This window comes from Lithobates pipiens, unplaced genomic scaffold, assembly GCF_037356315.1.
Source record: "Lithobates pipiens isolate NorthernLeopardFrog02 unplaced genomic scaffold, aLitPip1_a1.2 Scaffold_16, whole genome shotgun sequence".
In the NCBI taxonomy this organism is placed as follows: Eukaryota; Metazoa; Chordata; class Amphibia; order Anura; family Ranidae; genus Lithobates; species Lithobates pipiens.
In genome coordinates this window covers 570,656,693-570,673,486 of record NW_027507748.1, presented here as the reverse complement: position 1 = coordinate 570,673,486, position 16,794 = coordinate 570,656,693, and the positions used below count along the sequence as shown (strand labels likewise).

The window sequence follows — 16,794 nt, the reverse complement described above, 5'->3', positions numbered from 1 at the left end:
GGACTTTGGGGGGACCCCCACACCGATTTTTTTCGGCGTTGGGGTTCCCCTTTAAGTCCATACCAGGTGGCGGGGCCAGCGACGTGTCGTTCGCGGGCCCCGCCTACCTGGAGACCCGCTCGAAATGAGAGCGGACTTTTCTCCGGGCGGGAAAAGTCCGTTAATTTCAAAAGTACGGCGGACTGGCACACACACGGCTGGATTGTCCGCCGAAATGCGAGTCCAGGGGGAAGATTGGAGTGCAAAACTACTTTCTAAGTCCACCGTACTTTCGGGTCAAAAAAGTATGCCGGAGGCTACACACGGGGGGATTGTCCGGCGGACTTCAGTTTGCCGGACTTTTCCACCCGCTTGTTTGATCGTGTGTATGCGGCATTACACTCCCTGAGACTAAATAGCTTCCTACCAATGCTAGGATCACCTCTGAGATATTTGTATATCACTATCATATCTACTCTTAAGCGTGTCTTCTCCAGGGAGAATACGTTTAGTGCTTGTAGTCGTTCCTCAAAATTGAGGTCCTCCCATCCCCTTATTCGTTTTGTTGCCCTTCTCTGGACTCTCTCAAGTTCCTTCCTGAGGATTGGTGACCAGAACTGGACGGAATGCTCCAGATGTGGCCGAACCAGAGTTTTATAAATTGGCAGGATTATCGTTTTTCCTCTGGACTAAATTCCCTTTTTAATGCATGCTAATAATCTGCTTGCTTTGCTTGCTGTGGCTTGATATTGCATGCAATTGCTCAGTATGTCTTCAACTAAGACCCCCAGATCTTTCTCCATCCTGGTTCTTCTCCTAGTGAGTAACATGCATTTATATTTTTAGCCCCTAAGTGCATTTCTTTACATTTTTCAATATTAAACCTCATTTGCCATGTAGTTGCCCACCCCATTCATTTATTGAGGTCTTTCTTCTTGTACAGTTTCTATGTCCTACTGTGATGTTATAACCCTGATTTTGTGTCGTCAGCAGACACTGAGATTGAGCAATAGGCCAACAGAATTGGTCCCAGGACAGAGCCTTGGGTTACCCCACTTACCACTCCAGACCAGCCTGAGCATATATTAATTATCACCAGCCTTTGGATGCACCCCAGTTTTCTATCCAAGAACAAACCCTATGGTCCATGCCTACAGAACACAGTTTGTAGATTAAGTGTCTAGGGGGGACTGTATTAAATGCTTTTGCAAAATCAAGATACACTACATCCACAGGCCTACCTTTATCCAGATGACAGCTCACTTCCTTGTAGAATGTTAACAGGTTTGTTTGGCAAGAACAACCTTTTCGTAAACCCCTGCTGATTACTACCAATTCTACTGTTTTCATCAGCAAATTCTTGGATATAGTCCCTTATCCTCTCCAATAGTTTACATACTATCGATGTTAAACTGACAAGCCTGTAGTTTCCAGGAATATATCTCTGCCCTTTTTAAAATTTTGGTGCCATGTGGCCAATCACCTGGTACCATTCCTGTCAGTATTTGTCCATAAAGATTAGGAATAACGGTTTGGCTATAATCTGAGTTGTTTGAGGACTCAAACTTTTCTAGTCTTTTCTGGACACTGGCTTCTGTTAGCCACAAGAGTATATCCTGTGATATGTTACTAACAATACAGTCGTGGTTGTTATACCCCTCCTTTTCCTGTGTAAAAATTGGGGAGAAGATTGCATTTAGTACATTTGCCTTCTTCTTATCATCTGTAACTAACTTCTCTTCATCAACCTGTACGGAGCCAATGTGCTCTGACCTCGCTTTTTTACTGTTAATTTTAAAACATTTGGGGGATTTTGTTATTACTCTCCTCCACTATGTGTCTCTCTGTTTTAGCCACCCTAGTTGCATTCTTACACTTTAAAAAAAAAAAAAAAAAAAAATGCCATAAATATATTCCCTATTTTGTAGACGCTATAACTTTTGAACAAACCAATCAATATACGCTTATTGTGATTTTTTCTACCAACAATACGTAGAAGAATATATATCGGCCTAAACTGATGAAGACTTTTTTTAATATATTTATTATAGCAAAAAGTATAAAATATTGTTTGTTTCTTTCAAAATTGTTTTGTTTATAGCGCAAAAAATCAAAACCGCAGAGGTGGTCAAAGCTCTGTTTGTGGGGAAAAAAGGATGTCAATTTTGTTTGGGTACAGCGTCGCACAAGCATGCAATTGTCAGTTAAAGCGGCGTAGTGCCGTATCGCAAAAAATGGCCTGGTCATTAAGGAGGAAAATCTTCCGGGGCTTAAGTGATTAATATGACTTTTTTACTTTATGGTTTAGCCACCCAGGTTTAACCTTCATTCTGCTATATGTACTGCCCATTTGGAATGCACTGGGTGATACCTTTTATTTAATATGTTCTTAAAGCATTCCCATGTTTCCTTATTGTTTAATGTTTCTAGGATTGGTCCTATTTAATCTCTTGTAGTGTTGAGTGCAGTTTAGAAAAGTTGGCTCTTTTAAAATTGAGTATTCTTATACTACCTCTGTGCCTCCTTTTCCTATGATTTATTCTAAATGTAATTATCCTGCGATCGCTAGTTCCCAAGTTGTCCCTTATTTCCACATCTGCGACCAGATCTGAGTCATTTGAAATGAATAGGTCTAGCAATTCTTTCTAGTCGGGGAATCCACCAATTGGGACATGAAGTTGTCCTGTAAGACATTTAAGAATTGACAGGCCTTTAATGGGTGAGCTGTCCCTTCTGCCCAGTCAATATCTCGATAGTTGAAGTCCCCCATAATAATGACACTGCCCTGCCTCACTGCCCTTTCTAACTCTGATAGCAGATCCAACTCCTCCTCTTCCTTCAGGTTAAGGAGCCTGCAACATACCTTCGCCCAACAATCTGTCCATCAGGTCCACGATGTGTTGAACCCGAGCGACTGGTAAACAACATTCCGTTCGGAGATCTTGGTCTTTGTAATAGATTACTTTATCTGTCCTTCCAATAATTGAGTCCTCTACCATCAATACCTGCCTAACCTTGAAATATTATTCTAGATGATCAGAGTTACAAGTCTCTTGCAATATCAAAGCTTTTTGACCTGTTAAACATAACAGTAGATGCCTTACCATACATCCTGGGTACCTGTGCTGGCATTACAGAAGTTTCAGACAAGAAAACCACTGGTCTTGTAGTAGCTCCCCTGAATGGCATTATAGAAATCCCATTGTCCACTCTCCAATCGAGTGCAACCAGATTCCAACCAACAGAGAAGAGATCCTTACTCCTGCAGCTGTCCCTCACCACTCACACTTGAGAAGCATAACCAATAACATACCAGCTCTTGACAAATATGCCAATATTCTCCTGTTTCCCAGGAGAAACATCCCAAGGGTACGCAAGGCTTACCAAAAAATCAATGGTCCACATGACGTACCATATGCCCATTGCTCAACACCTGGATCTAGGCTGGTTATCATAAGCATTGTCTGTCTGGGTAATGTCAGGAGGTCTTCCGCAGTTTTCTTCTTTCAGGACATGGGTCATGCCATTACCTATTTTGAGCAATGCCCACATTACTACAATGGCAAAGAAGCCTTTGCAGTAATGGCTTTCAACAGTTCTTCACACAAGGCAGTAACAAAGCCCTTGATTTTGTGGATGATAGTGTCAGCACAACAGTGTTTGATGTAGCAACTAAAGACAATGACCTAGCCTACCAAATAATGTTCAGCATGCAGAAGCACAGTTTACTTTTTTACAATGCACCTTAAACAGAAAACCTGAGATGAAGAAACGATTTGTTGACTTTTTGCAGAAGGTGTTTGTGAGAGATCATACTGAGCCTGCAGCACCTCTTAGGGAAGGACATAAATGTTGGTACTGCTTGTGTTTTGGCATGTGCCATCCTTGCAAGCCAGATCAGATTGAGGTGGTCTTTGATTCAAGTGCTCTCAATAATGTGTTTTTCACTGGGCCTAATCTGAACAATAACTTTATAGGAGTTTTGCTCTACTTCAGACAAGAACCAGTTGCTTTTATGGCCAACATTCAGCAAATATTCTACAGTTTCATCATTCGAGAAGACAACAGAAACTTCCTCAGGTTCCCATGGTATTGCAACAATGATGAACCCATTACAATTCACATTGATTCAGTATTTGAACTGGTTAATCCTAAATCTGATAATGAAATGAGAGCTAATACCATTACACTCAACACCTCTGGTTAGTCGGATTTCTCATTGATTTAAATGCTTTTTGAGGTGGTACTCTGTTATAGGAGTTATCGCATCAACTTATCCATGTTTCTCATCAATTTGCAACCAATACTGAGGACCAAGAAGAGTGTTGTGAAAAGCACATCTGCAAAGGGCCTCCCACAAGCAAGGAAATATCACAAGCAAAAAATTTCATCATTTGGGAGATTGTTAACATATCAAAGAGACTTAACCTTTCTAAGGATAGCCCGCTCTGCAAATTGAACCCAATGCTTGATCATGACCAGTTGCAATAAGTTGGAGGTTGCATATGGAAGTCTAATCTGTTCAGTAAAGGAACAGAATTCCCTTATTGTTCCAGGTCAACATCTCATCACTGCACTGCTTGTTAGACATCACTATGAGCAAGTCCAGCGGACCGCACTTTACGTAAGGAGCAGTAAGATGTGCACTATTTTGGATCATTAGGATGAAAAGATGCATATCCTCCATCCTTCACAAATTTGTCAACTGTCAAATTGGGAGGAAGGCACCAAAAACACTACTCTACTTCAGGCCCAGCAACAAGCCAAAATCATTCCAAATCGACGTTACATCACTGCCCTGCTGGTTCGTCATCACCATGAGCATGTTCATCACCAAGTGCGACACTTTACAAAAGGAGCAGTTGGATCTGCAGAGTTTTAGATTGTTAGGATGAAAAGATGCATATCCGCCATCTTTCATAAACATGTCAAGTGTCAAAAATTGGGAGGAAGGCACCAACAATAGCAAATGGCAGAGCTCTCAGGTGACAGATTAAGCACAGAACTGCCCTTGTCTAATGTTCAAAAAATGAACAGATTCAGGTGTAAACAGGTTCAGCACCTTACCAATGTCTTCTGGAGTTGATGGAAGGAGTACAGTTGTGCTCATCAGTTTACATACCCTGGCAGATTGTATGATTTCTTGGCCATTTTTCAGAGAATATGAATGATAACACAACTTTTATTTCACTCATGGTTAGTGTTTGGCTGAAGCCATTTATTATCAATCAACTGTGTTTACGCTTTTAAAATCATAATGACAACAGAAACTACCCAAATTACCCTGATCAAAAGTTTACATACCCTGATGATTTTTGCCTGATAACATGAACACAAGTTGACAAAAAGGAACTTGAATGGCTATTAACCACTTCGCATCCAGGCCAATTCTGACATTTCTCTCCTACATGTAAAATTCCAATTTTTTTTGCTAGAAAATTACATAGAACCCCCAAACATTATATATGTTTTTTTAGCAAAGACCCTAGAGAATACAATGGCTTCGTTGCAACTTTTTATCTCGCACGGTATTTGCGCAGCAATTTTTCGAACATGTTTTTTTCAGAAAAAAAAACAGTTTCATGCTTAAAAAAAAAAAACAGTAAAGTTAGCCCAATTTTTTTTGCATAATGTGAAAGAGGAGGATATACCGAGTAAATAGATACCCAACATGTCACGCTTCAAAATTGCACGCGCTCGTGGAATGGCGCCAAACTTTGGTATTTAAAAATCCCCATAGGCGACGCTTTAATTTTTTTTACTGGTTACATATTTTGGGTTACAGAGGAGGTCTAGGGCTAGAATTATTGCTCTCGCTCTAACGTTCGCGGCGATACCTCACATGTGTGATTTGAACGCCGTTTTCATATGTGGGCGGGACTTACGTATGCGTTCGCTTCTGTGTGCGAGCTCACGGGGACAGGGGCGCTTTAAATATTTTTTTTTAGTGTTAATTTTATTTTTATTTTTTTAGTTTTACACTTAAAAAAAGAAATAAAAAATTGATGACTTATTCCTATTACAAGGAATGTAAACATCCCTTGTAATAGGAATATGGCATGATCGGACATATTTACAGTGAGATATGGGGTCAATAAGACCCCATATTTCACTTCTAGGCTGGGAAGAATAAAACTAAAAAAAAACTAAAACCGATCCTGGCTTCCTAGCCAGATCGGCGCAGTTAATTTGAATACAGAGGCCGGGCGTGACGTCATAACATCGCGCCCGGCCTCCGAACAATCATAGAGACTCCGGGGATGATCTAGTCCGCCGGAAATCTCTATGATAACTTGCTGGGGCCAGCAGATCCTGTGACTGACTCACCAATGGAAACGGTGAGTCGGTAGAAGCACCGGAGGGCGGCTGGAGGGGGGGGCGTCCCCTCCCGCCACCCGTAAGAACGATCAAGCGGCGGAACAGCCGCTATGATCATTCTTATGGTGCAGGGAATCGCCAGTTGAAAACGGCAATATCTGAATGATGTCTGTGGCCTCAGGCATCATTCAGATATAACCACTGAAAGCCCATGACGTCAATAGACGTAGTGTGGGCGCCAAGTGGTTAAAGGTAACCATCCTCACCTTTGATATGTTTTCTTGTAATTAGCGTGTGTGTGTATAAAAGATCAATGAGTTTCTGAACTCCTGACAGACCCTTGCATCTTTCATCCAGTGCTGCACTGATGTTTCTGGATTTTGTGTCATGGGGAAAGCAAAGGTATTGTTAAAGGATCTGCGGGACAAGATAGTTGAACTGTATAAAACTGGAAAAGGATATAAAAAGATAGCCAAGGAATTGAGAATGCCAATCAGCAGTGCTCAAACTCTAATCAAGAAGTGGAAAATGAGGGGTTCTTCTGAAACCAAACTGCGTTCAGGTAGACAAACTAAAATTTCAGCCACAACTGCCAGGAAAATTGTTAGGAATGCAAAGAAAAACCCACAAATAACTTCAGGTGAAATACAGGACTCTGGAAATGTGGTGTGGCTGTTTCAAGATGCACAATAAGGAGGCACTTGAAGAAAGATGGGCTGCATGGTCGAGTCGCCAAAAGAAAGCCATTACTACGCAAATGCTGGATAAGTATCCCATTTGCAGTATGCCAAACAGCACAGAGACAAGCCTCAAACCTTCTGCCACAAATTGGACTGGTCATTTGGAGCGATGAGACCAAAATTTAGCTTTTTGGCCACAACTATAAACACTTCATTTGGAGAAGAGTTAACAAGGCCTGTGATGAAAGGTATACCATTCCTACTGTGAAACACGGAGGTGCATCGCTGATGTTTTGGGGATGTGTGAGCTACAAAGGCACTGGAAATTTGGTCAAAATTGATGGCAAAATGAATGCATTATGTTATCAAAAAATACTGGGGGAATATTTGCATTCATCAGCCAGGAAGCTGCGCATGAGACGTATTTGGACATTCCAACATGATAATGATCCAAAACACAAGGCCAAGTGAACCTATCATTGGCTACAGCAGAATAAAGTGAAGGTTTTGGAGTGGCCATCTCAGTCTCCTGACTTCAATATCATTGATCCACTCTAGGGAGATCTCAAACGTGCAGTTCATGCAAGACAGCCCAAGAATTTACAGGAACTGTAGGCTTTTTGCCAAGAGGAATGGGTAGCTTTACCATCTGAGAAGATAAAGAGCCTCATCCACAAATACCACAAAAGACTTCAAGCTGTCATTGATGATAAAGGGGGCAATACACGGTATTAAGAACTGGGGTATGTAAACTTTTGATCAGGGTCATTTGGGTAGTTTCTGTTGTTATTATGATTTAAAAAGAGTAAACACAGTTGATTGATATTGAATGGCTTCAGCCAAACAGTAACCATGAGTAAAGGAAAAGTTTATCATTCATATTCTCTGAGAAATCATAAATTCTGCCAGGGTATGTAAGCTTATGAGCACAACTGTAGTTTTGCAGCCTTCAAGGTCATAACAAATGGAAAACTAGCAATCCTAACTTACAAGTCATTGAAGTAGTCCCCTTGAAAGAAAATAATGATTACTACAACCATTGGCACATGGGTCTCATTACAAAGACTAAACTAAATAATGGTGGAAATGTTTGGAAAGTAGAAGTCAAGATAAGCCAAAGGAAAAGGATTTGTCTTCTAATCCAATAACTTGATTCAAAGGGAGGTAAGAAGGGCTGGTACATCTTGCAGCCTTCCGCTCTGAAGAATTAATTCAAAGGGAAGTAGGAAGAGCTGGTGCATGTTGCTGCCTTTCCCTCTAAAGAATATGGTTCTACAGGAGGCAAGAAGGACTGATGGATGTTGCTGCCTTCCCCTCCTAGGATACACACATAAACTGTCTTCTGTGCCATTTTACAAACAGCAATGACTGCTAATGACTTTAAAAATTTTACAATTTGTGAATGTTTGCATTATTCTTCCATGATCTTCCCCCTTTTTTTTTTTCAGATGTTCCAGGAATATTCTTCTCTTACAATGTTTGGACTTGATTTTCAGTTGTTTAGTATTTGAAATGATAGATTCAAATAATTTTGTCCCTTCCTCATTCTGTAGTTAGGAGATGCTCTATATAGCTAGTCCCCACCCTCTTTTCATTGTGTCTTTAGTTTCTTTTCTGAGCACATATAACTGCTGTAGCTAGACATACTTTTTTTTTTTTTTTTACTTATCTGATGTTCATCTGTAAAGAAATGCAAAAGTTTTTCATTAAAGTGTTCTACAATCTGCAAGAAGTCATTTGGATCAAGTCACTGCCTGCCAATGCTGCTGATGTAAGACTTTGCAATCTCACCACAACTGGATCAGTTATAAAGATCACACTTAAGCCCCATACACACTATCAGATTTTCTTCAGATTTTTTTCCTTCAGATTTACCAAAACCATGTAGCAGGTGCATACAAATTGATACTCCTAAGGTTTGACCTCATATTATATGGTTTTAGTAAATCTGAAGGAAAAAATCAGCAGAAAGTCTGATGGTTTGTATGGGGCTTTACAATACTGAGGTGGGGAAAGCAGAAAAACACTGGTTATGGAATAAATAAGTATATGATAAATAGACCTAAAAATCATGTCTCTGAAAGCTTAAAAAAATAATAATGAAAATTGTATGAAAGATAACCCTTTGTGAAATATATCTACTAATGTTGGAGTCTGAATTATCTTTTATTTTTAGGCAATGTCCAGAGGGATACACGTGCATGAAAGCAGGCAGGAACCCCAACTATGGTTATACCAATTTTGATACCTTTAGCTGGGCCTTTCTTGCCTTATTTCGCCTTATGACTCAGGATTTTTGGGAAAACTTGTACCAGTTAGTAAGTAAATATGATGTCTTTATTTTTTATTTGATGTTTATGGTTGAGCCCTTATTAATATAGACAAAACTATGTTAGAATTTCAAACGGCTTCTTTAGTATTACAGGAACGCTAGTGTACAAAATAATATAACTTTACTAGAGTATTAATCAATAATTTCCTGAACTCCAGGCAGATATACAAAAATACTGATTAACAGCATTCATTAAAATTCCCCAAGTTTATATTTACTGGTTTAGGAACTGGCCTTCTGTAATTCCTTTGCACCACAGGACTGAGACTGGGAGAGTGAGAGGCAGCATTAAAAGCCAGTCAGAACTCTGCTTCATATATATGTGATGACAATGCAGATGCTGATAGGAGATTGTAGGGTAGGTAAAGGAATGGCTAAATTGGCTTGTTTCTGTTCCTTTGTTGATTTTTGATGGTGTGATTTTTCCCAACTTGTGCTGCTGCCGTGAAGGTTAAAATGGACACACCCAGCTTCTGTAGTGATCTGCTACTCTGCACTGCCACTTTCCTCTGATGTCTTCAGGGGGCCACATGTCTCTTTTGGGTTCTTGTAGATGTGCCCCACCCTTCCCTGATGATGTGCCATGGTGGCTGTGCAGTGGATGTTTTGGGATGTGTCTCGAAAAAGTTATTTAAATAAAATGAAAAATATATGATTATGAAAGAAAAAGGGGTAGGAGGTGAATAAGAGAAAGTGGATTGGGGAGGGGGGGGGGGGGCTAGGTCCACTGCTGGTTGCATAGAATTAATGATCCCTTCATATTAAAAATTGTTTTGTGTATTAGAAATTTGTATTAGCTACTTCGATATTTTGAAGGTGGCCATTCAATGGGCTTAATTTGAACTTGTGAGAATGTGGAGAGTTGGGTAAGTACTGTGAGAGCAGTGTCGGCGGGATATGTCAACAGAAGTATTTTTTTTATATCTTTTCCTCCGTGATCTAAAAAAGCAGAGTCTGAGTCTACTGTTGCCACTTTTTACAGAACTAAAGTATATATGCATATAGAGTAAAATCACTGATTTATTTAAGCTGTAACTTAAGTTACAAAAAAAAAAAAAAATACATATATGCTTCAGGTTTCAATTTTCAAATGTTTCCTCCTGTTTCTTTAACTTTATTCCAGAGCTCCCCTTCTGCATCCATTTTCTTTATACCTGTGTCTTCAGTTAATTCTGTTCTCTCAGTATCTCCCTCCCCGTGTGAGCTTCAGGAGTGTGTTACGTACAGAGTGTAAGGTTCAGGAGTGTGTTACGTACAGCATGTGAGGTTCAGGAGTGTGTTACGTACAGAGTGCAGGGTTCAGGGGTACATTACGTACAGAGTGCAGGGTTCAGGAGTTCATTACGTACATAACATAAAGAGAAGGGGGTGAGCTTTTTTAGAGGAAAGGGAGCAAGGGTGGTGGAGAGGCTGGAGAATGGGAAGTGTCGGGGGGGGGGGGGGTTCGCATTTGAGCTGAATAACTCTGATCAGTTGAGTGTAAACCGCTGATTAGAAATATAGGAATGCTCAGCAGAGTCCATGATTTTATAGCATAAAGAGAAATGAGGTCCGTGCCAGGAAGCAGTGCTGTAGATCCGTACGCTGTATGGACCTGACAGTGAAAGGGTGAAAGCACATTTAAAAAGGACCAGCATGGCCTTGCCATGGCCATACTGCCATGGCTAAATATAAAAAAAATGAATTTATAAAACACAGCAATGTGCTTTACAATTGTACTTTGGACTTTGCTTGTTTCATTTATTTCAAGAATCTCTTCTCCAATCGCAGTGTTTTCTGTAGCATTATGGCTGTGTGTGATTATAACAGTGAGACACCTATATTACTCATAGGGGAGATCTATTTTGTTGAGGCTCTAAATCACTCAACAGCTCCCCTTTTTGAGCAGAGAGCAATAGTTGAAAGGGATATAAGCCTTCTTACAAAAGAAGAGCTGAACAGTGACTTACAGCTATTACCCTAGTAAATTGGACCACTCCCAAGAGAAAAATGGGTATATTTTTAATACAATTATAATGTCTTATTGAGTTTTGACTGAGATTTTATTGCTTAATTAATAAAAAAGTAAAACATTCTTATTTATAATTTAGATTCTGCGTGCTTCTGGGAAAACATACATGATCTTCTTTATTTTGGTCATCTTTGTTGGCTCATTTTACCTGGTGAATTTGATCCTGGCTGTGGTGGCCATGGCTTATGAAGAACAAAATCAAGCAACTTTGGAGGAGGCAGAACAGAAGGAAAATGAATTCAAAGCAATGCTGGAGCAACTGAAGAAAGCTCAAGAAGAACAGGTCTGGATATTCTTACAAATCAATCAGTTCTAACCCTTTTTCATAGCACATAAGTGGCTATTTCTCCACTTACAAATCTATCAGTTCTAATCCCTTTTCCATACTAAATAAGTGGATATTTCACCCCTTCTTTGTCTCTAAACCCCCTCTATACTTGTTGCTGACATGTTAGAGATTAAAGCCATGCAAAGGAGCCCTTATGGTTAGTCCTTTTTTTAAGCACATGCACCATGCAGGTTCTAGTGACTGACGCAATTTTGATTGTTTAGTTCCAGTGCAGCCAACCTAACAACAACACTGTATAAATTTGTTGTATAAATTCACATCCAAGAAACACATGATCTCTATACATGTGAGACTTTATTTTGTGTTCTTCGTTTACTTTAGGCAGCAGCGATGGCCACCTCAGCTGGTACTGTTACTGAGGATGCGGCAGAGGATGAAGAAGGAGATGCAAGGATGTCTCAGACCTCTTCAGAATTTTCCAAGCCAAGTTCTAAAAGTGCAAAGGAAAGAAGGAATCGTAGAAAGAAGCGAAAACAAAAAGAATTGTCTGAAGGGGAGGAAAAGTGCGATAATGAGAAGGTTTACAAATCAGAATCGGAAGATGGCATGAGAAGAAAAGGTATTTGGTATCCTGACAATAGGCTGGGACGAAAGTTTTCAATAATGGATCAGGTACTGTGAGAAAATCCTATTTGATAATATACGGTCAATTTTGAATCGTCTTTAGAATTGTATTGTATTGCATGGCTAAGAGTATGTGCATGCAGATTTTTGTTTTTCTCATACAAAACAGGAAGACTCACTTGCATCTCTACACTGCAGGCATTGTTTTAGTTGAAGATAAATTGCCCAACACCTCCAAAAGCAGTCCAAAAGAGGGGTGGGAAACATAGCAACAAAAGCTAAAAACAGAAAATTCAGGCTTTAATTTTTTTAAAGTGTCCTCGGGACAGTGGATGTGTCTTCTTTAGCTCTCCTGTTTCCTGTTCTTTTGGGAATTTTCTCTACTGTCAAGAACGGTTGGTAGATTCATGTTAGAACTGTTAAAATTTAGACGTTTCTCTACACTGGTAGTTTCAAGCTGGATATGTTAAATCCTGGAAGTCTTTCCATTCAGCCACTGAGAGCAATTTAAACGGGTATTCTCTCTGTGAAAGCCCCCGATGTCTGGAAGTTTCCTGCATGTTTGAAATGTTCTTCAAACAGTTTTCCACTTGACATTACGTTTTTATGCAAGGGGAAAATATATCTCAAAATATCTCCTTGCGTATGAACTACTGACAAGCCATTATACTTTGAAGGATTTGGAGTCTCGTGTGAATCAGGAGTTTAAATGTGTCAGACAGCTTTATGCAGAGTAGCCTCTGACCTTAAAGCGCATGGGCTCCAAGCTGCTACCCACAGAGTGATTGACCACAGTCAGTTTGTCCTTATGGAGTCTAGTCCTAAAAACCTCCTCCGGCTGATTGTTAAAGCTTCTGTGGATTCTTATGTGAAAGTTGTTCCCAATCAACACTACCTACCCTGATGTTGACTCTTGCGTTCTCAGCACAGTGCTTCCCCTCATCACTTTCAAGTGATCAGTGGAATCCTTTCCAGCATTTCTGTAACCACTAAGTATTTTTAGAGACAGGAGCCCACTTAGAAATGCCTTTTGCATTGTAATGCATATGGGAAGCTATAGGATTAGTTTGGATCTTAATCCTCAGATTTTTTTTTGCTTGATGTTCATATTTCTGGCAAACAGAACTGGGGTCGCTCTGCATATGCAAATGAACTACAGAATTTTGTCCCACTTTCTCTGGTGTTCAGGGGCCCCATAGGGTCTGCTGGGGACGACCTCTGATCCATGGGTCATGAACATCCATTTTTTACCCTAAATCCAACACTGAGCCTCTCTGGTTCATTCAGGATCCCTCTATGCATCTGTTATTAGATGTAGATTCTATGTCCTCTCTGTAGGAAATTGGATCAATTTCAGTCTGTGGCTATTTTGTCTAAATAGGAAAAGGTGTATTTTTCTAATTAATAAGGTGGTCTGCTCTACAATTCATTGAGTGGACCTGAAGGCTCCTGTTCAGACTTCAATCACAGGTCTCAGTTGTTATACACTAAAGCATATCACAATTTCTTTCCTTTATTCAGTGACTTCAAAATTTGACTGTAAGGCTGTACCTTGTCAAAACATAATTAAATGGTAAATTTCCATTTAAAGTAATTTCTCTAGTGCTGTCATTGATTCCCTGCTTATAGTATACATGGACATTGGCTGTAGTTTTTAAATTTAGCTGTGCTGGTCATCTAAAAGTTTTCAGTTTTTTCAATTGCATGAACCTTCTGTTGGTACTCATGTGTGGGCACCATGATTAGGGTGCAGGACTGTGTAACTCTTGTATAATAAGTGTTTGTACCTCATTGTTTTGAGGAATGATGTCTTGTGAGATCGATTTTAGATACTATTTATCTAAAATTCTACGAATGAATGTTCCTTCATTTCTCCACTTCCTTGTTTAGACCCTTCAAGTCAGGTTTCTAGTATGCCCACAATGACTGGCACTCAAAGTCTGCCAAATTCTCAGCCATCATCTTGCCCGGTTTATGCCAGAATGTGGGGCCTTGTAGAGACCAACGGCACATCTGTGAATGGACAGCGGCTTTTTTGTGCACACCACTATTTCTTATGTATGGGCACTCTATTTGCTGGCAGCACCTGTGCTCATACACCAAAATCTTGGTGCGTGCACAGATACATAGTACACTGCCTTCTGGGATGGCTGTGCTGTAGCAATACCAGGAAGCAGCAGGGCCCGGCCTAGGCCAAAAACCAGGAAGTGCTGTCTTTCTGAACAAAAAAAATCAAAGGTACAAATGATATTATTATCTTTTTAACATTTTTGTAGGAGGTGAGATGGAGGACCAAAAAGATAAAAAATGTTGCTACAAGGAGTTAAAGTGAATGTAAACCTGATTCATGAAATTTGAGCTGGGCACATATATCTGCAGTGTTTTCTTATCTCTCTTTAAAGCCCTGAGCCCCTGTTTTTCTCCTGTTCAGTTCTTCTGTTATCAACAAGATAACTTCTGACAAGTTCTCTGTCAACTGTGGAAAAAACAGGCTGTAATTTGTGTCAAGGGAGGTTGCTATAAATATAAATAAATAGCAGAGAGCTTGTCTTGTCACAGTACAGCTCTGCAAGTCTCTGCCTATGTGAAGGGGGGGGGGGGGTGTGCCTTTCCTCCAATCAACTGTCTTCGCTGTATGCCAAGAATCCACTCGGAGTGCTGAACAGGAAAAGAAAATCTCTAACGCGATGTGCGCTTTCTAATATATAAAGCTGAAGACAGCAGATATACATGTAAAACTTATTTATGGAGATTTGTTTCATCGCTGTGTATCATCTGAGTCTATTCACTTCACTGGGTATATGTGAGGGTTTACATCCACTTTAAGCTTTATTTTAAATGTATCTTAAAGGGACACCAGCTTTAGATATTTTTACGGTTGCTTTTCAAATTTTTGCATATGTGTTTCAAAAAAGATCAGATGAACATCCTCCACAGACATAGCACCAAAGTTTTGCTCACTATTACCAATTACTTTACAACATTAGACCTGGGGAGTCCTATCGCAAATTCTGCACTAGGCATGCAGGCATTTCTAAGTAATTATTTTTAAAAAGTGGGTACTACTGTGTATACTATAAAGTTATATCATATACTATTACTAGACCATGAGAAGATACCAATAATGTAAGCTTAGTGCATACAATCTACACAGAAAATAAGTAAATAAAAAATATTTAATAAAGATGCAATGGTCCCATTAAGTGCCAAAAGATACTGAAGCTCTATAGCATATGTATTATAATATGATAATTCGCCCTCAACCTAATATGTAAATACACATATAAAGTATATATATCCATACTGATGGACAAATATACATATGGACAATTTAAATAAGAATAAATATATATACACTTTATATGTTTTTATTTTCATTTTAGGTTTGATTTATTTATTTTTCCTGTAAATTGTATGTACAAAGCTTACACAATTGGTACCTTTCACATTGTATAGTAATAGTATATGATATAACTTTATTGTATGTACAGTAGTACTTTAGAATTTTAAAGGGACAGCATGCCCACTTTTGTTGAAATAGCTTTTTTACATCTAGTATTTAGATTGTGTAGTGGATGCAGCAGTCCTTATTTATATTATTTGCTAGCACACTGAATTTACTTGGTTTGTCTTTATCATTTCTAAGTAATCAGCAGACTCTGGGATTCCCCAGCTTCTCGTGGTATTGACAGAACTCATGAAGGATGCTATAGCTGAAATTAAACTACACATTCATTTACTAAAACTGGAGAGTGCAAAATATGATGCAGCTCTGCATAGAAACCATCTTTCAGGTTTTATTGTCAAAGCTTAACCGCTTGCTGACCGACCAGCCGCCTTCACTATACTACGGCAGGTCGACGTGTTCCCGCAAGCCGTGGCAGCTATATGTCGGCTCCTTTAAGCGGGATAGCAGACGCGTGCATGCCTGCTGCCGATGCTCATGGCCTACGGTCGTGATGACCGCCGGCCACAATCGATCGCGGGCACAAAAGGCAGAACAGGGACGTGTGTGTGTATACACACAAATCCCTGTTCTGTTCTGTGAGGAGAGAGATTGTGAGTTCCTAATAGCTAGGAACCACAATCTGTCATCCCCTCTAGTCAGTCCCCTCCCCCTACAGTTAGAACACTTTGTAAGAAGGTGTAGCGCTAAGAAATTATTGTGCAAACTTTGTAAAAAGTATATAACATCCACGTGTATAACCACATAGATTCTCATGATATCTATAGTGAATAATTATACTAGTAAACACCAAAACATATTAATAGACCAATTCCATATGAAATTGTGTTTATATGTATCCAAAAATAAAACAATCAGAAGAAAAAGTCTCTTTGTTTCAAAGAAAATATTCAAGTCCCACATGCGTAGTTAGATTTCAGATACACCATCCGATCTTAGAAGGTTAACATGCGAACACCCATGTGCCAATACCACCACCTCAGCAGTTGCGGGCTTACCGGATGTATCTGACCCAAAAGAATATATATTCCAAGGGTCGTACACGCTTTAATAATATCTGTGGGAAAATCGAACTCACAGGTGCTGGAATGACAA

General features: G+C 39.6%; 1 protein-coding gene across 5 annotated transcripts in view; it reads left to right on the top strand.

Annotated features, from left to right (window-relative positions):
• Nucleotides 1–16,794, top strand: part of SCN8A (sodium voltage-gated channel alpha subunit 8) — a 323,320-nt gene that overhangs the window by 198,854 nt on the left and 107,672 nt on the right. For all 5 annotated transcript variants that reach the window (XM_077483715.1, XM_077483713.1, XM_077483711.1 and 2 more), the window contains 3 exons: nucleotides 9,154–9,295; nucleotides 11,400–11,603; nucleotides 11,991–12,281. In XM_077483715.1, the coding sequence (XP_077339841.1) occupies nucleotides 9,154–9,295; nucleotides 11,400–11,603; nucleotides 11,991–12,281 (637 nt within the window). The remainder of the gene's footprint in view (nucleotides 1–9,153; nucleotides 9,296–11,399; nucleotides 11,604–11,990; nucleotides 12,282–16,794) is intronic.